The sequence below is a fragment of the Myotis myotis genome, unplaced genomic scaffold (assembly GCF_014108235.1).
Source record: "Myotis myotis isolate mMyoMyo1 unplaced genomic scaffold, mMyoMyo1.p scaffold_m19_p_11, whole genome shotgun sequence".
In the NCBI taxonomy this organism is placed as follows: Eukaryota; Metazoa; Chordata; class Mammalia; order Chiroptera; family Vespertilionidae; genus Myotis; species Myotis myotis.
In genome coordinates this window covers 58,945,335-58,972,827 of record NW_023416315.1, presented here as the reverse complement: position 1 = coordinate 58,972,827, position 27,493 = coordinate 58,945,335, and the positions used below count along the sequence as shown (strand labels likewise).

Here is a 27,493-nt window from a genome sequence, read left to right as displayed (position 1 = left end):
TAGCAGAGGTCGATGACAAGTGCCAGCCAGGTATGAAGCAATGTGCTGACGTGTCCCTTTTCTGCCTTGTGTTTAGGGGCATCGTCCAGTCGGAAGAAAAACTTGTCATCAGTGCATCTTGGGCAAAAGATGATGATATCAGCAGACTCTTGAAATCTCTACCCAACTGGATCAATATGGCTCAGCCCAAACAGCTGAGGCCAAAGAGAGAAGATGAAGAAGATTTCATAAGGTAAAAGGTCTATTTTCTAAGTTGTACTGAGCATGAGGAGGAAAAATATCTGTTTAGCTAATTCTTTCTTGTGTGAAATTTTGGCCAATTTTAAATATCAAGTAGCAATTAACCAAACTTAGTCAAGTCTGTTTTCATCCTACTACACCTCACTTCCCATGCAACTATGCCTTGTGCTCAAAACATTAGAAGGCAGTGAGTGACATGAGTCAAATTTGGAGCATTACTAAATCGAGTTAAAATATATTTCAATTTGTAGGTCCTTCTCCCCTCTTAGGGGACAAATAGTGTATGTATTCATTCACTTATTCAGCAAAGCTGTATTCACCTTATTAAGCACCACACCTGGAAATATGATGGACAGTTGATAAGAAAAGTTCCTGCCCATACAGCACATATTACAGTTGTTCTTAGCATGTTCTTCCACCTCAGAGTACCGTTAGTTAAACTTTCTGGAAATACAAATGTGCTCCCCACGTCTGTTTATATACATTGTATTTTCTCTGATTGCTTTCTGATTATTTTGACAAAAGTAATGTCTCTCCTTCAACTTTATCACTCAGTGTTTACCTAAGTTCAATTTAAATTTTTTACTTAGGGCCTAATTTGATGAAGCTACTCATTTCACAGGCGGGCTTTGCCACAGCGAAACATCCCACCTCGTTTGTAAAGTAGAGGGGAAAGTAATACGTTGTCACATGAAAATTAATTTTATTCCTATTGTCTTTTGCCTATCCAGGTGAATAAAGAAATAGTTCAAATAAAAATAAAATAAAAGCACTTTAAAGAAGCAAAGACCAAAAAAGGAATAAAAGAAGGAATGGCCAGTACCTTACTTTCATGTTATCATAAGACTGCCGTGACCTCTTCTCTTTCTCAGAATGCAGTTCAAAACTATAGATAAATAGGTCTTTATAGCTCACAACATTAACCACATTCATATTCTGTAGTGCCATATTTTACCATCATTTTATTATGAAAATATGCTAAAGGGCCATTTAAAACTTTCTCAAATCATGATACTCAAAATTCACCAGTAATTTAACCTAAAGCCTTCCTATCTATATTTTTCTTTCTCATTATTCAAATTATCTCAGAGAAACCTGTTAACTAGTTACTTTGATATAAGAAAACTATGAACAGTCTTTAGCTTAGGAGGAACAATTTTAGGTTCATAAAAAATTTTATCGAAAATCATGGACTTCCCATATATCCCCTCACTCATCCTCCAATTTTCTCTATTTTTAACATCAGTGTGGTACAGTTGTTAACATAGATATATTGTCATTGACTAAAGTCTATAGTTTACATTAAGGTCCACTCTTTTTGTTATACATTCTATGGGTTTTGAAAAATGTATAATGAATGTATCTACCATTCAAAATAATAGTTTTACTGCCCTAAAAATTCTCCATTGCTCCTCCTATTCATCCCTGCTTTCCACTTCCCAAACCCTGGTTAATCACTGATTTTTTTTTTTTTTTTACCATCTTCATCATTTTGTCTTTTCCAGAATTCATATATTTGTAATCATATAGTATGTAGCCTTTTCAGGTTGGCTTATTTTGCTTAGCAATATGCACTAAAGTTTTCTTCATGTCTTTTTGTAGCTTAATAACTCTTTGTTTTGAAATTTCTGAATAATATTTCATTGTATGGACATGCTATAGTTTGTTCATCCATTCACCTATTGAAACATTCATGTGCAGGTTTTTGTGAGGGTGTAAATTTTCAATTCATTTGAGTAAATACCAAGGAATGCAATGCTAGATCATATGGTAAGAGTATGTTTAGTTTCACAAAAAACTGCCAAACTATCTTCAAAGTGGCTGTACCATTTTGCATTTCCACCAGCAATGAATGAGAGTTCCTTTTGCTCCACATCCTTAAGAGCATTTGGTGTTTTGAATTTGGTATCCTATAATAAAAGGCTAATATGGAAATGCAAAAGGACGCAGGCCCAGCTGAGGGACCACTCCGAGTGCACGAATTTTGTGCACCCAGCCTCTAGTATTCTAATAATTGTGTTGTGGTATCTCATTTTTTAAATTTTTGTAATGACACGTATTGAGATATCTGTTTAGATTTTTTGCCCATTTTTAATTGGGTTGTGTGTTTTATTATTTTTGAGTTTTAAGAGTTCTTTGTGTATTTTAGATACCAGTCCTTTATTGATATGTGTTTTGCAGAGATTTTCCCTCAGTCTGTGCCTTGTCTTTAATTCCCTTCACAATGTCTTATGTAGAGCAGAAGTCTTTAATTTTAATTGAATTCAAATGTATTGATTTTTTATTTTATGGATTGTGCTTTTTCTCCTTATGATTTTAATTGAGCATTTTGTAGGATTCCATTTTTTTTCTTCCTTGTTAGCATATAAATTATACTTATTTTTTTACTGTTTTTAGTGGTGGTCCTAGAGTTTTCAAGATACATTTAAACTAATCCGAGTCCACTTTCAAATAACACATTCCCACTGCGTGGGGAATGCCTTCTTCCCATTCCTTATTTCTCTGCTCTCATTCACTTCATTTCTCCATAAGCTACAGTCACTGCACATAATGTTATTATTTTGAACAAACTGTTACCTGTTGATCAATTAAGAATAAGAGAAATAGCAGGTATGTTTTCCTTTAGGTTTTTCTTCTCTTGTGCTCTTCCTTTCTTAATGTACGTCCAAGTTTCTAACCTATATCATTTTCCTTTTCCCTGAAGTTCTTTTAACATTTCTTATAAGACAGGTCTCCTGGTGGCAAATGCTCTCAATTTTTGTCTGTCAGAGACAGACTTTATCTTTCCGTCACTCTTGAAGAATAATTTCACTGAGTATAGCATTCATTGGATGGTGATTCTTTTCTCTTAATACTTTAAATATTTCACTTCACTCTTCTTGTTTCCGTAATTTTTGAAGAGAGGTCCACTGTAATTTTTTTTCTTGTTCTTCTATAGGTAAGGTGATTTTTTTCCTTTGAATTCCTTGAGGGTTTTTCTCCTTGTTTTAATTTTGTGCCATTTGAATAGTTTATGCCTGGATGTGTATATTTTGGAATTTTCATGCCTGGTGTTCTCTGAGCTTCCTGGGTCTGCGGTTTGGTGTATGTCACTGGTCTGGGAAAATTCATAGTTATTATTGCTGCAATATTTCTTCTGCATATTGTTTCTTTTATTCTCCTTCTGTCATTTCCATTACACATACATTACACCATTTGTAACTTTTTCACAGTTCTTGAATAGTCTGTACTGTCTTTTCACTCTTTTTTTCTCTTTGGATTGCATATTTGGAAATTTCTATTGACAATTATTCAAGCTCACTGATTCTTTCCTTGGTCATGCCCAGTCTATTGATCAGCAAAGAGAAGACAGTCTTCATTTGTTTATGGTATGTTTGATTGTTAGCATTTCCTTTCGATTCTTTCTTAGAGTTTCCATTTATCTGCTTAAATTACCGAAGGTTAACTTTTTCTTGAATATGTATAACATATGTGCATATGTCAAAGGCATAGCTTGGTACATTTTCACCCTTTTTATTGTGTAACCAGTACCTAGATCAAGAAACAGAATGACAGTGAAAAGGATCCTTTTCGTGTTTCCTCTGGTCACTACTTCTCTCTCTAATAGTCCTTATCTGACTTCTAGGCACACAAATTACTTCAGTCTGTTTTTGGATTCTCTCTAAAAGGAATGGTGCAGTTGTGTATCCTTTTATGACTGGCTCCATTTGCTTCACATTATGTTGGTGAGATTAATCCATGTTATGTTGTATTAGTTTTTATCACTCTATAGTCTATGTAGTATTCCATTGTGTGAATGCATCACAGTTTTTCGGTTTTATTATTTGTGTAGGTATGTATATGTGTATATTCATTTATTCGATTGCTTATGGGCACCCGGGTAGTTTCTAGTTTGGAACTATTTTTGCATAGTGCTGCCATGAATATTCTATGTCTTTTGGTAACCCCATTTATAAGTGTTTCTATTGTTTATTTATAGGAGTAGAATTGCTGGGTCATAGGCTATGCATATGTTCAATTTTAGTAACACTTCCAAACCACCTTCCAGAGTGATGGTAAGAGTTTGCATAGCAGTAGATGAGAGTTTTGGTTGCTCCATATCTCATCTATACTTGATATTTTCCATCTGTTAAAATTTAGCCTTATAGTAGGTTTGTAGAGGTCTTTTATGTTAGTTTAATATGCATTTCTCTCATGACTAAGGAAGTTGAGCACCTTTTAATGTATTTTTCTGTATTTACTGGCCATTTGAATATCCTTTTTTGCAACATATTTGTTACTTGTTTTAAATTAGGTTGTCTTTTCTGTTCTGGTTTGTAGGAATTCTTTATATATCTGGATATAACTTTTTTATGATAGATATCATCTCCCACTTTATAAGTTGTATTTTTACTTTCTCTCTCTTTTTTTTTTAATATATTTGTATTAATTTCAGAGAGGAAGGGAGAGGGAGAGAGAGAGAGAAACATCAATGATGAGAGAGAATCATTGATCAGCTGCATCCTGTATGCCCCCTGCATATGCCCTGACTGGAATCGAACCGTGGCCTCCTGGCTCTACGCTCAACCACTAAGCCACACCGGCCAGGCCCATTTTTACTCTCTTAATGGTGTCTTTTAATAAACAGACTTTAACATTTTTAATAAGTCAAATGTATTATTTTTTAATGGATAGGAAATTTTGTATTCTATTTAGAAATCTAGGTTTATACCAAAGTCACAGAGGTGTTTTTTCTAACACCTTTAAATGCTGAATATATTTTCCCCAGCATCTGAAGTAAATTGAAAACTTAAATTCTTATTTCCTATGCCTGTTCTCTACACAGAAAGAATGCTCCTAAGTAATATCCGTAATTTAAATCACATGGTGATAATAACAGAGAGTAGCCTCATAATGTTTTTCTATCAAGAGTGGTAAAGAGTGACTGAGACATGGGTGGATTGGAGCCCCACGTAAGAATAACTAACCTGATCTTAGGACGAGGTCAGCCACAGGCTCTACTCTCTCTCAGTCTCACCACTGTGCTTTCCTGCTGCCAGAGCTTTAAGACGTCTGGATAAGCACATTCCCACTCCTTCCCTTGAACCATCTCGCTCCCTTCATGGTTGTGTTAGGAGCACCTTCTCAAAGATAAAGTGTGTGTTCCTCAACTTTTCAGGTTACTTTAAATCAAACCAGGTCTTTTTTCTGCCATTCCTTGGCTTATTCTAACATCATACCTTAATCGCATGTTGTGCTTGCAAGGAGATGTTTGTCAGCTTCATGAGGTCTCTTCAGCAGCTTGGACCTGGGGAGGAGTTTCCAGCCCTTCCCAGGAAAGAGTGCGCTGATCCGAAGGTCTAACCTTCGTGTGCCACCTCCCGCTTCCGGTTTAGGAGGGTTAGCAGTGAGTTCCAGCTTTCTTTACTCTTGTCTTGCCCACTTAATTATATCACTTTCCAGCTTAGATTTAAAGGGAGAACAAATTATACTCTTATAAATTTTTGGTTAGTTATACATGAAGTGAAGTGTATAACTCAATGAATTATTATGTGTGATCACACCATGTAACCACCTCCCAGATCAAAATATTGAGCTTTTCCATGGCCCCAGAGGCCTGGCCTGAAGGTGCCCACTGTTCTGGCATTTATCACCGAGTTTAGTTTTCACTGTCCTCAAATTTCATATAAATTGAATTATAGTATCTGGCTTATTGTGCTGGACCTTATGTCTGAGAGCTCTGTCTACATTTTTGCAATTAGACATGATTTGAAAACAAATTATATTTGCTTTAAGGGAAAAAAAAATAATATGATAGGTCTATTTGTTTTGGGTGTGATTGATTCTTTCTTCTTAATCTGCCATGTTCTCTATCCTGAGGAGTTGAGGAAAGGTAAGTGGTAGAGAACAGAGCCTTCCAACTTGGTAGCGCTGACAGAGCCTTTATCTCCCACATTAAGTACCATAGAGCATGGCGTGAGCCACAAGGCTGAGAAGTCACACTCTCCTCCTGTAATTAGCTCTTAGAGCTCAGAGAGCTATTTAGCAGATGGATGAATATAGAATCCAGTGCCCTTCACATTGAATAAAGGTGATGTTCCCTTCATTACTAAACAAGGCCTTTTTCTATTCTTATTTTTTAACTAAAAAATAAAATGTATTATTTCCGGGCTTAACTTTGAATGGGGAGGTGGGGGGAATAGATCAAGCCAGGGCTTTAATAGAAAAAAGAAAAATAGCAAATACCCTTTTGTTCCCAACAAGCTGAAAGCAGGCTTTCTAGCCATTGTCTTTGCACCTGTCATATATATATGAATATATTATCCTTTTGAGATCAATAAATATCCACTGATAAAAGCAGCCCTACTTTCTGGAGATGTAATTAACAGAAGGGGTAAGGTGTTGAGGGAAGTAAAGGGGAAGATTAAGGGTTGTCTAGGAGTTGGGGTGGGGGGAACATGTGTATTAGAAAGACTGTCCTAAAAGTCTTTTAGCACCATTTCACTCAGGGCCCCAGAATATCAAAGAATAAGAATCATTTCTCTAGAGCCAGGGTTGAAAATCCTTAAGTGGACAGATGTAATTGGCAGAACCAGGGCCAGAGCTTTCTGGTGATAAAAGTGAAAAAATACAGCTGTGAGTACGCAAAACACAGAGTTTATTCTTGTATTATTATTTATGAATTATTATATTGTTTTCCCATATGAACAACTGTAAACCTACTTTTGCCCACTCTTCTTTGTAAATTCTACAAATTAGTCTTGAACTCTAGCATGTGGAAAGATGAATAATTGATTACGTTTCTGGAAAGACTGTACAATTTATTTCAGCTGTTACAGCGATCAGAGTCAGCTCGCACCTGGCACTGGGCAGCAGCATTATGGGTGTTCAGGTGCCGTTATTCCCATGCAAGAGATGAGGAAACTGAGGAGCAGAGAAATTACATGATTTTCCCAAATTCACAGAGCCACGAAGTCATGCCGCTAGTTGAGGCCAGGTGGTCTGGCTCCCAGAGCTACCACACTGTCGTCAGCAGTGACAAGGGCATTTCTGGCCGGAGATCACCTCTGGCCAGAGACAGTACTCTGCGCCCCCAGTTCTTGTCTTGCTTGTAGGATTAAATTCAAACAAGAGACAACAAATAACAGCAAAAGCAGGTGAGGAAGGCATTGCGCTCAGAGAGGACCTGAGTGGGCAGCTCAGCTGGCTGGGACTGAACCCAGTGCCCCGCTTGGGTGGGGTTTGGGATATGTATAGCCCTAGACTGCAGTGCCCCTCAGTAATCTCCCCTTCCCTTATTTCTTTAATGAGGCTCCTTCAGCTATAGGTGTTATGCCCCTGGGGAGACCACATCCCGGAGGGCTCTGAATCTTCTCTGCTCACATAGGGACTTACCACTGCCATTGTCTGTTTTCAGTTTGTCACGTCTCACACTGATTTCCTCCAGCCCAGCTGCCTCTCCCAGCCTCTCCCAGCTCATATCCGTCTATCTGCCTCCTCTAACACTTTGATCAACCAGCCTAAAAATGGATCAGGAATTTGTATTTTTGCACATTTGAGTTATTCCTCATTTTCTTTTTTTTAATATATTTTTTCTTGATTTCAGAGATGAAAGGAGAGGGAAAGAGAGAGAGAAACATCAATGATGAGAGAGAATCATTGATTGGCTGCCTCCTGCACACCCCCTACTGGGGATGGAGCCCACAACCTAGGCATGTGCCTTGCCCGGGAATCGAACTGTGACCACCTGGTTCATACATAGGTCGATGCTCAACCACTGAGCAACACCGACCAGGCTATTCCTTCATTTTTAATCATCATCATCATCTTGGCTGATATGCTAATCACTTTCTACTGATGTCACAAACATTTTACCATGTAGGTAGGTGCTTTACTATTGATTGCGTGTGTTATCATTAGTACTCACTGTATTATATTTCATGTATTACATTGTTTTGAGTTCTCCCTTTCAATAATAGGTTGGTAACAGAATATCCAGCTATTGGGGGAGAGGAGGCTGGTACTTTAAAACTGATTATCTTAGCTTTCATCTGAGCTTTATGTTTGTCCAGTCAAAGAAAAGAAATTAATCATTATTGAAAAGATAAACAATATAATACCAAGGGAAAGAAAATATCAAAATGATATAAAATTATGTGGGTTTCAGATAGTGTGATGCAGTCCTGAGTAGGGAAGAGACTGAGGGACAAGTCAGACTAAAAGCAGAAAGCAGGTTTGCACTCACCTTCCTCTTTGGAGCCCCAACGTTCATCAGAGGTCCTCAATAAATGCTGAACCAAGGAAGCTGAATACAAGTAGGATCTCTCACTCTTCAAATGAAATGAACATGTAAAGAATGGTGAGCCGCTTGCCTTAATGGGAAGGAAATGGCTTCAGTGGCCTCCCTAAGCTTTATGTCTGGTAACATGTTCCTTTTAGAAGCTCACAGCCTGACTTCCGATCCTCAGAGTTTTTTGTTTTGTTTTGCCTTTGGTAGGTCTTTATACCTCTGGTTTCTACATCCAGCCCAAACCCACATTAGACAAGTAAATGAAGCAGAAATCTAGTGGGCCTAGGGATGTATTTGGATGGAAACATGGTCTGAATGAAGTAGAGTATAAATTTTCAGAAAAATTTCACTTGGAAATGTAAAAGGTTCTCAGAAGCAACAGCCATGAAGGGTTTCCAGATAACTGTAGCTGTTGGAGAATCTTTACATATATTTGAAGAAACAAGTGAAAACTCTGGTGCAGGAAAATAAACACTTTCGTTTGCTGGGACAAAATGTTTACTAGAATGGAGGCATTTATTTCACTATCTCTGCATGTTTAAGATCACTTTCAAATATCATTCTAAAAGGAAAGATTGTTACGGAGCGAGTTCCCCAGAGACAGACCACCGACTCATAATTAGTTAGAGCAAGCAAACATTTATTGATTACAGATTCGAATCTGGGCCCCTGCCGTAGCTGACACAGCAGCAGGCAATCGCAGGGCGAAGGGCGAAGGGCGGAGGGTCAGTCCCTCCTTTTGTCACCCCTCCGACCTTGGCTGATCTGTCCTATTCCTATTGTTTGGCTACTGAACTAACAGCCCACCCCCCAGGTGAGGGCCAGGCGGAATTTCTGCTGTTTTTTTCAGGCTATTCTCCCTGACAGGCTTTGCTCAACTTCCTTCATTCCCCAGACGGCACCCTTATCTTGACTTGTTTTTCAAGTCTGGTCTTCCCCTATGTCTGATTCAAGTTGCAAGCTATGTTCAGTACTTTTCCACCCTGGCTGAGCCCCCCACCCTGCGATTTCTATCTCATTCCCCACTCCTCTTATGGGGGGGAATCAAACCTTTGATTCGCTCTCACTCTCCTCGTCTGTAGCGAGATTTTGGTACTGGACACGGAGAGCAAGGATCTTAAGGTCCTGAGTCCTGGCTTGAATCATGTTAGCTATCAACCTAAAAATGCAGGGGCTATAGTTAACATTAGTATAAGTCCAAGTAGTGGCCCCAAAAGGGGAAGTAGATAGGGGAGGAGTCCGTTGAATGCCGGGAGCCGGTCCATCCTTGCTGTTTCAAAGGACCTGGCATATATGGCATGCTGCTCCATAAAGGGTTGTCGAACAGTTCTTTCCTCCTCTTGACTAGATCCTCCTGGAGCTTCTTGATCTTGTCTCGGACGATTCCCGATTTGTTGGCATAGAAGCAGCAGCGTTCCTGTAGGGCTAAGCAGATCCCTCCCTGCTCTGCAGTGAGTAAGTCGAGCCCCCTCCGGTTCTGGAGGATGACTTCGGCTAGAGAGTCTATTTGGTCTTGGAGGTCATTTATAGTTCCTGAAAGGGCTTGAACATCATCAATTAGCTGGTTGGAAAGCTTGGTATAGGAGTGTACAGCTACTCCTAGTCCTGCGGAGCCCGATACCACAGCACCTGAAACTCCTAGGCCTAAGAGTAGGGGAATAAATTGGATAGCCCTTTTACTGCGTCCTGCTATGTAATCAAGACTAGGAAGGGGAACGGGCTCTTCTCCTGGGATAATGTCTGTATCGGGGAGGATAATAGCCTGTATGCATAATCCTGTCCAGTTGACAGGTAGGGCTGTGAAGGCCAGGCTACCCCCGCAAACAAAAACCTGCCCAGGGGCTGGGCAGAGGGGTGTGGAGTGGTTTGAGACCTGGGCGCACTCGGAGAAAGTCTGATACCCTACATCTAAGTCATAGCTATTGTTCTGGAACAGCCCCCTAAAACATAGGGAGGTATTGAACCTTATGGGCTGTATTCTGAAGGGAAGGGTGAGGCTGCAGCTTCCAGCCTCCTGTATGGAAGAATTCCCGGCGGGGAGGGCAACAGGAAAATAAACACTTTCGTTTGCTGGGACAAAATGTTTACTAGAATGGAGGCATTTATTTCACTATCTCTGCATGTTTAAGATCACTTTCAAATATAATTTTAAAAGGAAAGATGACAGAAAGCATGAATGTATTAAATAAGTACAAGGGTATAGAATGCCTTGCTAAAATGCTCTTTTCCCTCAATTAAATAAGATGAAGGTCATGGATAGATGGAGGACATTGCCCAGCAAGGGAGGGTGAGAAGCAGACTTAAATCTCAAGATTAAACAGAAAAGACAGGTAATTAACTGGAGACTCAGCTACAAACATATCAATTAATGTTCAAGAAGATTAAATTAGGCACTTTATTATTATATCAAAATGATATGACTTACTAGTATGATTGGCAGTAAATGAAAAAAAGAACTTAAAATCTCTCCTATACAGTTATCTGAGGATTATAATTATCTAATAGTATCATTTAAACATCACTATAGAATGTTTAAGACATTTTATTTTTGTTTAATTTTAGATCATGCAATTATTTAATTTTTCACATAGGTGTACATTTAATAACATTCTTAATAAAGGGGGAATATTAATCCCTCTAATTTAATCCCCCTCAGCCCCTCAGAAAGTGTGGCTGATAGTGACGTACCATGCCACTGTGGAGGGAAAAACACCTGTCATCTAGCCTGGGCCGGGGCAGGATGAGGTGTGCCTGAGACAAGGTGAGCAGTGCGAGTCCAGTCGCCACGGAAGGGTCTCCTTCCTCGTCTGTCTTCTGTCTCCCCGTCCATCTCCTCACTGATGGTTGCTCCCCTGTCCATCTCCTCACTGATGCTGCTCCCCTGTCCATCTCCTCACTGATGGCTGCCCCCTGCCGCAGGCTCACACTCCCTGCCAGGCCCAGGAGGACACTTGCCCTTTCACTGTCTTTATTTCCCTGTTAAACGCTTTCAGGTCCCCAGGCCACCGTGCCCTTTCCTACGGACTGCTGTGTCTTTGCTCTGCCCATCCCTCTTCCTAGAATGCTCTCTGTTCATCCCACGCCCACCTCCTGTACCTGCCCAGTTCCTCTTTCAGGATTCAGCTCAGACATCAACTCTTCCAGCATCTTCTCCCCGAAACCCCGCTTCCTCCTGGGGTGGAGCCCACAGTCTTGGGGGGAGTAAGACAAGTCAGCATTTTAGTGTGGTGAGTGCTCCTGCTAGAGGTAAAGATATGTGTACATATATTATTAAAAACCAGTGAAAAAATAAAATTGTAATATAACTACATTAGGAAGGGGAAGGGGGCAATTTGGGGATGGAAAAGGGGGACATAGCTAATTAATTCATCAGTCCATTGAGCAGCCTGTCAGAATAAAATGTCTAAAAGGAATATATCAACAAGTAGCTGTTTCCACAGATTATGTAACGAGGTGCGTATAACAACTGGAAGAATTAAAAACAATTTTTTAAGTTGTAGGTGCTTCTTTGGGGGCACAGGACTAAGGATGAGGAGAGCTGGGGCAGGGGCTCACTGCTCATTATAGGTTATTTAGCCACGAGTGATTGCTGCTGAGGTTTTAAATTCATACTTGCTTAAAAAAATTCCACACATTCTCAAACCCAGTGACTGTTCACTGCCAGTTAGACAATTCTCTACAAATATACTATCATTCTAACTGTTTTACCCCTGGGGGAAAAAGTCTTAATCTTAAACCATCTTCACTTTTCTGCCAATTTTATGCAAAGCCTTTACCCTTCTGTGTGGAATCTCACTTTGCCCCAGTGGTCCCCATGTCTGTCTTTGTCTTTCTCCCAAGTCCCCATGACCCCCTCGCACCCCCTCACTCTCTTCCCTCTCTGTTCCCCCAGGGCTTACTTGAAGACCTGACACTTAGTTGCAAAGTTTGGGCTTCCTGCCTTTGCTTGAGATCAATTGTTTAGTGTCCATGCTCTGACTAGATTTAGATTCTTCAAAAGGAAATTGTATGGCAATTTGAGAAATACCCAGAATGGTCAATAAACCAGACTCCTCCAACGAGAAAGGTCAATGCTATATAAATTTTTACTTTTAAACCTGTAATCCTTCTTGGTAGTTGAAAAACCAAAGTATATATTCAATTCATGATAAGCAATTATTGGTTATTTTATTCCTACATATTGATACTCTGTATTGAAGCTTAAGAAATGTTCTTCTTAGAAAACTGTTGCTATTTGAATAAATTCATAATTTATAGTGGCTTCTGGCAGAAATACTGCATAGGCCTGGAAGCCTCAGCACCTACAGGGCAAACCTTGTCCTTTTATTGTTTGAATCCACCGTTGCTTGGTGGCTTAGCTGAAGAAAGATGTGTTTGCATTCAAGCTAACAGAGCATTTCAATGCAACCTTCTTCCAAGTTGTGTCTATGTTGGAACTCGGGGCAGGTGCCATCGGCCTGAAAATCTATGGCTTCACAATTAGGTCTTTGGTTGTTGTTACGTCTTATCAATTTACATGGAAATTTTCACTATCTTTACCCACTGATACATCAGTGTACTCATCTACTCGGCACCCAAAAAAAGGGGTAGAGTGTGGAGAAAACCCCGAATCTGAGTCCGGGTTTCTGCTCCATCTGCCCCTAATTTTCGGTGTGACTCTAGTCAGGTCCCTCACTCCTCTGCACCTTTGTCCCTTATCTATGAATGACAGCTTTTGATTCTGCAACTTATAGGCTGTTTTTAGAGTGTGTGTGTGTGTGTGTGTGTGTGTGTGTGTGTGTGTGTGTCTGTGTTAGCTAGCATATTAGGCCATATTTAATATCTAATAAAGTTGTGCTTTTATGTTGTGTATTTATGCTTTAGATTACATTGGAGCCCTTTGTTTAGTCAGTATACCTAGTGCATTCTTTCCACTTTGGGGAATGTTTAATAGTGATCCCACTTCTAGAAATATATCCTAAGAAACTAGAAACACCAATCAGAAAGGCTATATGCACCCCTATGTTCATAGCAGCACAATTTACAATAGCTAAGATTTGGAAACAGCCTAAGTGCCCATCGGCAGATGAGTGGATTAGAAAACTGTGGTACATCTACATAACAAAATACTATGCTGCTATAAAAAGGAAGGAATTCTTACCATTTGCAACAGCATGGATGGAACTGGAAAGCCTTATGCTAAGTGAAATAAGCCAGTCAGAAAAAGATAAATATTACATGATCTTGCTCATTTATGGAATATAATGAACAACATAAACTGATGAACAAAAACAGATCCAGAGACAGAGAAGCATCGATCAGACCGTCAAACCTCAGAGGGATTGTAGGGGAAGGTGGGGGTAAGGGGGAGAGATCAACCAAAGGACTTGTATGCATGCATATAAGCCTAACCAATGGACACAGACACCAGGGGGGTGAGGGCATGAGTGCGGGGGGCGGGGGGGGAGGGAATGGGAGGAAAAGGACACATATGTAATACCTTAATCAATAAAGAAAAAATCAATGGGAAAAAAAGAATAAATGGATTAAGGCATATAAAAAAATAATTTTACTATTTTTAGCTGCTTCTTGGGGTTCTAGTTTTAGTATGTTTACATTTATAGTATATTTTCTGTAACCATCATTTATTTGATGTTTCAGAATCACAACCTTCAATTTTAAAGCTGTTTTTATGAGAAAATTTGATCAATTCTTTGATGATTGTTATTTTCTAGAAAAACATTGTCCTAAGAGCAGAAGGTGCCTATAAAGGCTTTGCAAACAAGTTCTTCCATCAAATCAGGATTCAACATTGATAGCAAAAGTATAGGGCTAATGGTCAGGGTATTAAGTTGTATTATTGCTCTAGAATTTTGGTATCAAATGCCAGGTGTAGTGTGTCACACATGTTCAATAAATACTTAATGCAGGCATTACTCAATATACAAGTAATGGGCTTAAATAAAGGAGTGGGTAGAAGGAATTTCAGGGTTTAGTCTGCTCTGGCTGCCATAACAAAGTACTGTATACTGAGTTGTCCAAACAACAGGAATTTATTTCTCTCAGTCCTAAAGATTGGGAAGTCCAAGATCAAGGTGCAGGCCTGTTCAGTTCCTTGCATGCAGAAGCCTGTTTTTCTTGCTGTGTCCTGATAGGTCAGAGAGAAAAAGAGCTCTGCCTCTTCTTATAAGAGTATATACCCCATCATAAGGGTACCCCCTTCCTGAATTAACTACCTCCCAGAGATCCCATCTCTAAATACCATCATTTTCGGGTGTAGGGCCTCCAAATACAAAATTGTGAAAGAATACATTTCAGCCCATAGCAAAGTGCAAATACTTAACTGTTTACCTAAAATCTGAGCTGTAATTTTACATTAGCAATTAGAAATCAGTCAGAAATAAAAAGGCTGACTGTTTAATGCAGCGATGGCGAACCATTTGATCTCGGTGTGTCAGCATTTTGAAAAACCCTAACTTAACTCTGGTGCCGTGTCACATATAGAAATTTTTTGATATTTGCAACCATAGTAAAACAAAGACTTATGCATTTTTGATATTTATTTTATATATTTAAATGCCATTTAACAAAGAAAAATCAACCAAAAAAATGAGTTCGCATGTCACCTCTGACACACGTGTCATAGGTTCGCCATAGGTTTAATGTATAGGATGTGTAGTTAGTAACACAGGTGAAAGAACAGAAGTTATGTTGCAGAGGAAGAAAAATGTTAACTCTAATTAGAGAGAAAATGTGAAGAATTTCTTGTCATGTGACTTGCACAGCTCTGAGTTTCGCTAATTCTCATTAGGTCTCCTAATCCACAAAGTCTCATCAACTCCCTCTATTTTTCACAACATGGAATCCTTTGGTGAGGAGGCCAGGCCAGTTACCATGTAGAGATGTGAGTTTATCTCACAGTTTCTTCGTGATTATGTCCAAGTTGCACATTTCTGTTGGGAACACTACATGGGTGACATTCTGTGCCTCCCACTGTACCGCTTCCATCAAGTCTGCCTGGGCTGCTACTGACTGTTGCATTAAGGGGGTGACTGTCAGACTCCCCTGTAGACAGGTGCATTTATGTCCCTTTATGATTAATCTGAGTTGCTATCTTGAGACTATGTGATTGTCCACTTCTCTAACAGCCTCTCCACCAGTAATTTTATCATCCATTGATGAACTTTGAAACATTTATTAGCTGACATTCTTCTGTAAAAAAAAGCGGGGGCGGGGGGGGGGCTTTTCCTCTCCCTTCCCCTCCCCTCACTCTTTCTCTTCTCATCTCTTTAATGGTTCTCAATTAGTCACTGCTTTAGATGTAATTGGAAGGAAAGCTTGATGGTGAAAAGGAATAATGGTGGTAAATGAACCACAAGTATTTGCATTGGATAATGCAGTCCTCTAGTAATAATATTAGATCTCATAATAATAAGGTCTTATCTCTCTAATAATAATATGAACACTTGGTGGTTAGTCAGTCTTTGTGCTGTTACATTAAAATGATTTAAATGTTTGAAGTGATCAGTTTGATTACAAATATGTTCATTCGCCTACCGAAATGTTTTCCTTTCTATGACATGTTCAGATTAAGGATCAGGAAGGAAGAGTTGAGGGTAAGCAGCTACTCCAGGAAGTTTCAAACCACAAGGGATTCCAGCATTTCTAAGACATGATTGCAGTAAGCAATCCCATTTTCTCTGCTCTGTGTGTTTAACAATGTGCTGCTGCCATTACTAGCACCCACCTGCTGGAGCATGACCTGGGAACATGCCTGAAATAGTGGAAGAACTGGAAATTGTCATTGTTTTCCTTTTAGGAAAAATGCTCTTACATCTCTCAGGGTTCCTTTCTCTTAAAAGCTCTCCAGGCATGTTTTCTGAGCCAAGTGTATGTGACACACCCTGTGACTTAAGAACAGACTTAATGCATAGCTATCCCCATTGACCCTCCATGTAAAAATTAATTTAAAATTAATTTAAAATTAAGAAATTAATTTAAAATGAGAGGGCTCCTCGTCATTGTTACACCCACCCACCAGTCAAGTTGACAAACGGCTCAGGGATGACTTGTGACCCACTGGAAGCAACATGCTCTCCTTAGTGGAGGGGGTACCCATCAGTCGCCCTTCTCGCCAGCCAGCCCTTGGGCTTACTCATCCACGCCTCCTTCTCTTTCCCTCCAGAGTTCTCCCACGTTGCGCTTAAGAGTGTTGTGTCCTCCCTCTTTGTGTCCCACATAAATTCTTAAATCATTTTTGGATTATACAGTAAACATGTCAGGGAACTAGAAGAAGTATTATTTCCCCATAGGAGGCTTTTATTTACTTTATTGCTAGGCCGTTGCCTGTCAATCAAACTCTCTGGTCTTAAAAAGTAGGAAAGTGCCTGCTGTCATTAAGGGCTCTATGCTGAGATTTGACAGATCTGAGTATGTCCTCCCTGCTCTAGCACCTCATGACAGGTGAGTGCTTAGGAAAGTACACTTCCATGACAAAGTCTTGGGTTGGGGTGGGGGCTATTTGAACCCCTGGGCAGAGGGAAACACTAAAGCCCCTGCAGCTCGTGAGAGATGTAGCTCTGCTCCCACCTTTGCCACGGTGAGCCGATGAACACATCTTCCTCTGGGCTCCAATTTCTCCATGAAGCGCCTGATAAATGTTCGCCATCTGTGGAAGGTCCAATTAAGGAACACATTCACAAAGCCGGGCAGGCTTTAACATGGTGTTTTTCCAACTCTGCGTTGTGGCATATGAGCAAATTATGAAATAATTTTAGTGGATTTTGAACTTACTACAGAAACTAGGGCAGGGCCTGGGTAATGGCGCGTTCCTAGTAAATATCAGCTAAAGAATTAATGACTCAATAATAAAAAGACAAATGGCCTAGTTAAAAAATTAATGAAGGTTCAGACTTGGCATTTCTCTAAAGAAGACATACAAATGGCCAATAAGCGCATGAAAAGATGCTCGATATCATTAGCCAGCAGGAAAATGCAAATTTAAACCACAATGAGATATTACTTCACATCCATTAGGATGACTACAATAACAATAAAAAAGAGAGACAGGAATCATAGTGTTGGCAAGAATGTGGATACATTTAGAATCCTTGGTACAAGGGAATGTGTAAAATGGTGCAGCCATATTGGAAAACAATCTGGCATTTTCTCAAAGCATTAAAAATAGAGTTAACATTTGACCCAGCAATTTCACTCCTAGGTATATATACTCAAGATAAATGAAAACATACATCCATGCAAAAATTCATGTGTGAATGTTCATAGCAGCATTATTTATAATAGTCAAATATTGGAAACAACCCAAATGTCCATCATCTGATGTATAGGTAAATAAAATGTGATCTATCCATACAATAGAATATTATTTGGTGATAAAAGAAATGAAGCACTGCTTAAATATGGATGAACCCTAAAGCCATGTTAAGTAAAAGAAGCCATTCACAAAAAAATAACATTGTATGATTCCATTTATATGAATAGGAGTTAAATATGAATGCCTAAAATAGGGAAGTCTATAGAGACAGAAATGTTAGTGGCTTCCAAGGACTGGGGGTGGAGAGTGGGGTAAGTGCAAAGTCTAATGGGTACAGGATTTCCTTTTGAGGAGATGAAAACGTTCTGAATTAATTGTTTAACTCTGCAACTAGACTAAAAAACATTAAAGTGCACATATTAAATGGGTGAATGTTATCTCAAAAAAGCTGTTATTTTTAAATGCCCATGCCTAGGCCCCGCCCCTGACCAATAAAATCAGAATTTCTGCAGGTGGAGTTTGGCATCAAGTATTTTGTTTGATTTCCTAGTTAAGCTTTTAATTTATAACCGTGGTGAGAACTACTGGTTTAGACTACCAAGATCCCTGTCAGTGCCAGAATACCATAAACCCATAGGGTCCCTGTCAGTGTCAGAATACCATAAATCCACAGGACAGGTGTTTTGTGCCTGTCCCAGTGAGCAAGCTGATTTATTTTATTTATTTATTTATTTATTTATTTATTTATTTATTTATTTATTAATTATTGATGCAGAGAGGAAGGGAGAGAGCAATAGAAACATCAATGAGAGACAATCATTGATGGGCTGCCTCCTGCACGCCCCCACTGGGGATCGAGCCTGCAACCGAGGCATGTGCCCTTGGCCGGAATCGAACCTGAGACCCATCAGTCCACAGGCCGGCGCTCTATCCACTGAGCCAAACCAGCTAGAGCCAAGCAAGCTGATTTAAAAGCACAAGGGAAAGGGCTGATGGTCATAATTTCTCTGCCATCTCTGAGTGAGTAGGAACCCAGAAACCCCAATTTCCCTGCAACCAATGGGAAATAATGAATATGTTTTAAGTCCCAAGCAGACACTAAGGGAAGAGAAGTTGCTGATATTTCACATATTTGCCTTGATTGTAAAGAACACCTGAGAACCACACACCCCCAACTTGTTCCCAGTTCTGCCTCTGCACAGAATTGTAGACTGCTCACCTCACCTCGCCAGTCATGAGCATTGCAAGTTTCTAAATGGTAGAAACACAGTAGGTGAAGAAAGCAAAGGAAAAGTCCTCGAATGTGATAATGGAGGAGGCAGCTTTCTAAAGAGGAGCAATTACTTATTAAATATGAAAAATAGCTACTCACATGATAGTGTGTGATGACATGCACATGCATGAAAACAATTGAAGGGTAGACAGTGATGAGTTTCAGCAGGTTCCAGGACAAAAATAACGTTGTAATCAAGGTAACTGGACTACTGGATTACTTCCTATTTATAAGGGTTTAGCCAGGATCATTTTAGAAGAGCAGTTTGTGAAAACCTGATTAAAGAACCCATCAGAATGGTACTACCCCCATTATTTTGGCACACATTTTGAAAGTGTTGAAGATTGAGCAGTTGTAAAAAGCAGACATGATAAATGGAAGTGTCATTGTCGAATCTCATAAGGAGTGGGTATTATGACGAATCTGGGTAAGGTGACCTGACCTTTTTATAACCTTCATCAGTTTAGACTGACAGGTAATGGCTAAGTGATCTTTACAGGTCACCTTGACACATCTCAGTTTCACTGCCTGCACAACAGAATTAATCCCCGTGCCAAAAATGTACTCGCTTCCCAGTAGCATGGCATATGGTCAGACATCATTATTAGGTCTTGTATAAGTTGGGATCTAACATGGAAAACAGAAACCACTCATAATGTTTACCTAGAGGGAATTTAATGTAGGGAATTGGTACACGGGTTCATAGTGCCCTGAGTGTCTGTCACACAGCGGGCATTAAGATAACCCATAGATGAGCAACAGCGGGAAGTCACTGTCGCTTTAACTGGAATGCCAAGGGGAAGAAGTGTTTCCTGGAGAGGCACGCAGAGGAGTTGGGGGTGGTAGGAGCTGGATGGACCAAGAATGAGATGCATCCTTGCTGGAGATGTCATCCCAGGCAAAGGGAGGGGGACAAATGCCCTGTCTTCTCCTTTCCCTGTGTCCTTCAGTGTCCCATCAGGGCCACCCATGCTCAGTACCCAGTGGGAGCCTAGGAAACAGCCTGCAGGGGTCAGCTCTCCTTGTCCCCTACAGATCAGAGCAGGAGAGAGGAGTGGAATGGAATGGATTTGGGGCCAATAGCCTTAGGACTTTTAGGTTCCACCCTTCTGTCATTCTGTCTCCATTCTCACCCTTGTACCCATATTTTAAAATGTCATACTTTATGTTTAATACAAGGTGACAGCTACCCATCATAGGGAGGCATTCTCCTCCTCTCCTCAACAGGGAGTCACACTTCTCAGTCACTCCATTCGTCTCAAGCCTGGAAGCCCTTTGTCCTCCATCTCAAGTCAGATGCCACTCCTCCTGTCTGGTGACCTCAGTCACTGCATTCCTCCCAGGTCTAGGATCCCCCTGTCCTCCATCTCAAGTCAGATTCAGCTCCTCCTATCTGGTGACCTCTGAACTAAATGGGAAAGTGAACCCCTACCAGCTCCTCATATGAAATCGTAGAGGAAATGCTACCAGACCAAGCATTCACTGCTCCCAGTTCAGTTCAAGTGACTATAATACTCACATCCTCCTCGTATGAAATCATAGAGGAAATGCCACCTCGCAACCATTAGCACGGCTTGCTTTAGTCCTCGCCTTCCCCTGCTCTGCCTGGGTCACAGGGGGACTGACCTTCTGTCCGTGTTTCCTGGTCGCTCAGTGGGTTCAGCAGTAGGAAGCAGTCTTGGGTGATGGGTGAATGGGGCAGGGAGAGAGAGCCCTGAGCCTTGAGTGTGCATATTATGTGACCAAATATAGCACAGATCTGCAAATCGGTCGCTCAGAAACGATTTGCAGTGTTTCTCTCATAAGTGCATTTAGCCTGCTGAAATGCAGATTTTCTTTTTTTCCTTCCTAAGATTTCAGTGGATAACAGAATTATTTAAAGACTAAATGGAGACAATTTTCAGCATCTTTGGCAAGATTCTCTTACATGAATTCTTGTCAGATAGACCTCTTTAACGATGATGATTATGTGGTAAAATTAAGTTAAACAGATTTCACGCTCTCGCAAAACTCTCTTAAATGAAGTCTTGTCAGATCAAGCTCTTTAAAGATGATAATTGTGTGGGGAAATTAAGCTTAACAGGTTGAACACCCTTTTTCAGTTTCTTGGACTCCTCTGTGAGCATGTTGGCCTACGATGGTGACAGTGACTCCTCACATGGGACTCAGGGTACCCACCGCAAGCACATTTCTCTTCTTGGCCGTGTCAGGTAATCACTGGGCAATTACGGAGCACCTGTCACTTCACTTCTCAAGAAAATGATCATTCTGTTACCCATTTCACTCAAAAACATGTAACATCTCCATTAAGTACTGCGCTTTCATAATAAGCAGGTGATAAAGAGTACGTACGATTCAGATCTAGGAAGAAACCGCATTGGCCCAGATGCTGGGTGTGGTCAGTCTGGCGGCGTGACCCTCTGTGGTGGACACTGACCACATCCTCAGCTAGCCCCCAGCCCGCACCCGTCTCTCCCAGTTCCATTCAAGTGACTGTAATCCCCCGCCCCTCCCATTTCCCCTGGTGAAATTCTTCCTGTGTCCATCTGAAAGGTTTTCTCATTCTCGGTAGGGTTTGTAATTTTTGTTTTTAATTACAAAGTAAACATGTTCTTTGGAGAAAATGTAGAAAATCCGGAGCAGCACAAAGGAAAATAATCCGGTCACAGAGTTAACATGTTGGTGTATAGATATTCAGTCTTTTTCAGTTCATAAAAATCTATAATTACTCTTTTTTGCAAAGTATGTGGTGCATTCAGTTTTATAACAGCTTGTTTTACTCAACTGCATATCATGGTTAAAAATAAACTATATGCAACATTTTTCTATGGTATCACGTATTTTCTGCTATATAATCTCTGATGACTGAACACTTTCCCATAGTGTGACTATACCATAGTTTACTTAATAAATTAGAGGGTTTAGAAAAAAGTCCATGGTTTTGCAGCTAAAGCCGTCCCCTGAAGGTTTGTATAACACACAAAGACCGTCCACCAAGCTCTTTGACACACAAATCCTCGAAGGAATGACTTTCTGTGTGAAATGGTTATAGCTGTCAATCATTTATTCTGGATGTCATGGTTGCGGGACCCTCTCCAGGTTGTTAGGGGGTGATTATGGATTCCTGTCAAATGAGATGTCTGCGATGTGTGCAGCGAGAGGCAGTGTGTGTTTCTCTCGGTCCACCGAGCTCCGCTCGGAGCAGGTTAAGCCGATCTCAGGGAGCCGGAGGGGAGCAGGCCCGGCATCTGGCCTCGGAGGCAGACCGCAGACATGCCCAGGCCTCAGATCCCACACAGCAGATTCGACTTCGACATAAATGCATTTGTCTTGATTGTCACATTCCCCCCAGGGTCACACCTCCATGCTTAAAGATGGCTCCGAGCGGGTTTCCAAAGCTGTCTGCCTCCCCTGCTGCTTTAACCACCGAGCTCAGAGGCACTATTTGTTATATCTATCTAAGATGATTAAGGGGCTGGGAGAGTGGATATATAAGGACAGATTAAGCAAACTACATATTTACAACTCGACTGCGTGACAGCCAAGGGGGAGATATTGTACTGTCTGCTGGGCTCAGATCATGGAAGAGACATTGTCTTGCTTTCGCAGTAACTCGATTTCAGAGATATCTAATTTAGAGAAAGTTTTCCAAGAATGACATCACTTATGCTAATTAGGTAATGGTGTCAGTGGAAATTACATTTAGCAGCTAGTAGCAGAAACTTGGAATAGCAATGGCTTAAATAAGGTTTCACTTTCTCTCCTATAAAACGAACTAAGCCTAGAAGTGCATTATCTGGGGCTGCATTGCAGCTCCATGATGTCATCGGTGCCTCCAAGCCCTCCTGTCTTTGGCTCCATTATTCTCAGCATTATTTTCATGCTCAAGGGCACCTGATGCCAGGGCTGCGTCCAGTAAGGGGCGGGGGAGGGCACCAAAGAGGACCTTGCCAACTAAGATGCTTGAGAGATGTTTCTTGGAAACCTGTCTACAACTTCAGCTGTTATTTCATTGACCGCCACATCGGCAGGAGGGGCTGGGAAATTGAATGGGGTTTCGCCTTGTATGTTTTTTAATTTTGTTTTTAGATTGGGTACATGCTGACCCCAACAATGCCAGGGCCCTTTTACCAAGCAGGCGTGGGATAACGGATACCGCTTAGCCCACCAGTGGCTTCTGCTGCAATGATTTACCTCTTGAAGATTTTGGGAAAAGTCTGGCCTCTGAAACACAGCGGCATTTGCTCTGATGTTGCAAGGTTCCATTTGTGAAACTAGCCCTTGAGATCCAACTTATTTACTTCTAATCTCTCTTATCTATTTTAATTTATTCATCACAGCAGACCCCAGGTTGACACTAAGTAAACCAACCACCTCAACAGACCTAAGGATAATAATAGCTACAATTTGTTAGCTTTCCCTGCACTGTGGTAGGCACCAAAGAATATCAGCTGAATGATTTGCTTCAAAATTGTGGATAAGGAATCTCCTAGCTGGGGTGGCCCAGGTGGTTAGAGTGTCATCCCAATATGCTGAGGTTGCAGGTTCGATCTCCAGTCAGGGCACATTAAAGAAGGAACCAATGAATGCATAAATAAGTGGAACAACAAATCTCGCCCCCCCCCTTCCCTTCTTTTCCTCTCCCCCTTCTTTGCCCCCATCCCTCTTCCTCTCTCTCTCTAAAAATCAATCAATAAAATATTTTTTAAAATTCTGGATAAAGATAGATGAAAGAGACTCTCTGTGAGTTGCTAATAATTGAAGCTGAGCAGTGGCTGCCTGGGAGTTTACTACACTATTCTCTCTAGTTCTGTAATTATTGAAATTTTCCCAATAAAGATTTTAAAGGTCACCTCATCCACTTCTTAAAATGCTCCATAGGAGGCCAGCGCCATCACCCTAGCCAATAATACAGCAAGGAAGAGGCGCCTGCAGGACTCAGACCCTGTCTGCCTGACTTTGAAGTGTGTTCTCCAACCCTTACCACTCAGGAAGCATGCTTCCAGGCCAGCAGCCTGAAACTTTTGAAATGCAGACTTTCGGGTCCCACCCCAGGATCTGGTACAAGACCCCCAAGTGCACTCGCATTTCTGTGCTCTGTCCACGTGACTCACCCAACTCCATCAATTCTGACTTTTTCTCCTGTTGAAATAAGCCCAATCATGAACCACCACTTCAGCTGCATACTTTCAATAGGCATTTAACCCACAGCAGCTCTTGCTGCCCACGTTGGGTGTCTGCTATAGTGCTGGGCACCGAAGGCTGTGTGTCCTTAAGCATCGCTCTGAACATATATGTCAGCTCTTATTAACGCTGCTCACTTGAAACTTAATTTAGTTTGTTCTACGTATAAAGTAGAGCTGCTGCTCATGGAAGGTATCTTGAGTTTTAAAAGCTGTGGGGAGGCTTCCGTGGGAAACTCCAGGTGCCTGTTCCAGCTCCGCCATGAGCTCTGCTTGCCCACCTGTAGGTACTTCCTGAAAAGACAGGATTTTTCTCCCTAACATCTTCCATCATCTTTTACCATTTCCGTCCTCTCTTTTTTAAAGAAAGAGAGCTGTGGGAATTGGACAGCGTGAGTCCCAGCCCTGCCACTAAGTGTCCTGCAGGCAAAGTAGTTAACCTTTGGCGCCTTCCTTTCTTCATCTGTGCAGTGGCTGTGCCATGCGGTCTCTGGGGTCCCTTCCAGCTCATCCTTCTGCGACCCCACGTAGCATGATTTTCAGCCCTCCAAAAACGTTATGAAGACACTGGGCTCTGTGTGAAATCCACCTGACTGTGTTTTCTTCCAGTCAGTAAAAGGATCCCGGCATTGATTTTTTACTGGGTTTTCTTCCAAATGATGAGTGCCTAAATGCTTCCTCGTTTATGTGCCCAGAGCCTTTTTAGAATAAGTAAATGAGTGAATGAATGAAAATGAATGAATGAGGCCTGCCTGCCTTCCCAACTATAATCTCCTTAAAGAGGCTGGGCCCCTTTGCTTTTGAACATTTCAGAACATTTTCTAGCTGCCAGATTAACTTAGTAGTTTTATTTACTTCAAAAACCTTCAAACAATGTATATATTTAACACCATCAGCAATTTGCACAGCGGGAGAAGAGGTAAGGGGAATCCCGGAAGAGAGCATGCATTCGAGCATCCCTAGGATCATCCCTGAGTAGGTCAGGCCCACACCGGTTGCTGCTGAAGGTACAAGCATCAGGTCATTTGCTTCTTCTTCCAAGAGCTCTCTTTCTCGGATCAGAGTAATTTTAAGCAGGTATATGATAGTATCCTCATAAAATTAAATCTAGGAAAAGTAGCATGCCGTAATAACAGTGATTATAACAACCTCATGCTGGGCATGTCTTAAAAAGTATTGCCCACCCCAGTCTTTGCCGTGCTGTATGTGAAATGTCTCTGGTTTGCTTTGCAGGGCAGCCTTTGGCAAGGAGTCGGAAGTTCTTATTGGGAACCTGGGTGATAAATTAATCCCTCCACAGGACATCCTGCGTGACGTCAGTGACCTCAAAGCCTTGGCCAACATGCACGAGAGCCTGGAATGGTTAGCAGGCCGAACAAAGTCAGCCTTCTCCAATCTTTCCACATCCCAGAGTAAGTAACTGGTGGGGGAAGGCTGAGGAACTGGACTGAGTACTCTCATTGGGAATGTGTCACCTTATGGGACGTGTCCAGGTTATCAGAACCCAGCTCAGCTGAGCCTCTGCACTTGGTGGTTCTGCAAAAGGGAGTAATCTCGCTTCCCTGTGTGGGCCGTGGGAAGCCAAAAATGGTCCATGTTAATAGTGCTTGATATTAAACCTTAGAAACAAAATCGTGGAAGATTGGACCATGATTGTCTCAAGAACAAAAGCCAGTCCCCCTCACAACTTCCCAAGGGAAGGAACTTATCTCAAAACTCAGCGCTGAGCACACAGCTGATGTTTTTTTTTTTAACTGATACAAGTTAATGAAAAAATGTCTAAGAAGAGAATATTTAGAAGTGATTAAGGTGCTTGAAAATAGAGAATATGAGAAAAACAATTATTCTAGAAAAGAGATAGTTAAGAGACAACTTAATTATAGATTTCAAGAAAATTAAGTAATAGGGTATGAAATAAAAATGTGAAACTTCTTTTTTTTTTATCAAGAACCCAATGACTCAGAGAAAAATAATTTGAAAACTTTAGGGCACATAGACATTATTTAATAACTATAAAATAAATACATCTTAAAGGCATTCATTCAGAAGCATGTGGTAGGCAGTTATAATAGAGGCAAAGCAAACATGAAGAAGGAATAAAGGAAATGGCAGATTTGAATGCATAAACAGAGAGACAGAAACAGGGTAGAAAAAAAGAAAATAACAGCAAAAACATGAAATAAACAGAATCTGCCCTGAACTTAGTACCAGAGTTAACCATTCGAAGGTTATTGCTAGGAAAACACTTACATCATTTGGAATGTGAACTTCAGGGGAAGTGGTTTATTACCATTGTCTTTTGACAAGTTATTATTGATTAACAAGCATTTCCAGCATAGACATGGAAGAGGTGTAGATGAAATTCATGGGCTAAATTATTCAAAATCCAGGCCCCAGGGGCAGAGTCCGGGCCCTGGAATGCACACAGCCTCAGATCTCCTGCTGACTGAGCATCTCTCCTGAAGGCCAGCAGAGGAGGGGCTCTGAGTGAGATCATAGACTCTATTTTAGAAACCTTAAAATATGACTTCTTATTTGTACTTTTACTTTTTATTATTTAAAATATTACTTCTTGCCGAAACCGGTTTGGCTCAGAGGATAGAGCGTTGGCCTGCGGACTGAGGGGTCCCAGGTTCAATTCCGGTCAAGGGCATGTACCTGGGCTGCGGGCACATCCCCAGTGGGAGATGTGCAGGAGGCGGCTGATCGATGTTTCTCTCCCATCGATGTTTCTAACTCTCTATCTCTCTCCCTTCCTCTCTGTAAAAAATCAATAAAATATATTAAAAAAATAAAATAAAATAAAATATTACTTCTTATCTGCTGATAAAGATTATGCATATTTGTTCCCAGAACCTATAAAAATAGGAAAAAATATATGCACCTATTAAGGATAATTTGGGCACAGTATTGGATCTGAGCAGACTCAGATAAGTAGGTCTCATTGAAAGACACTCAACTTTATAATCTTTTTGTATCAGGCAATCTGTCACAAGCAATAGCCTAAATTATCCATTTTATCTCCCGGTGCCACTCCACTTTACCAAAATAAAAATAAAAAGTCAAATATAGCTTACTTCCCTTTTGCTAATTGCAAAATAAACAGCCCTGAAAAGGGACCAGATGCCTGTTTTGCTGATTTCTTTGCTTCTTGCAAATACAGGACTGCATGGGTAGTTGTATTAGTGATCATTGGTGGCCTTTCAGTGTCTAATCCTATATAATAAAAGGCTAATATGCAAATTGTCCCTTCTACGAGGAGTTCGACCAGGGGC

General features: G+C 40.8%; 1 protein-coding gene across 1 annotated transcript in view; it reads left to right on the top strand.

The window, feature by feature from the left end:
- The window catches only part of EXOC4 (exocyst complex component 4), a 758,369-nt gene that overhangs the window by 622,304 nt on the left and 108,572 nt on the right, over window positions 1-27,493 (top strand). Inside the window, exons 13-14 of the mRNA XM_036328650.1 lie at window positions 77-232; window positions 25,452-25,630. Of these exons, the coding sequence (XP_036184543.1) occupies window positions 77-232; window positions 25,452-25,630 (335 nt within the window). The remainder of the gene's footprint in view (window positions 1-76; window positions 233-25,451; window positions 25,631-27,493) is intronic.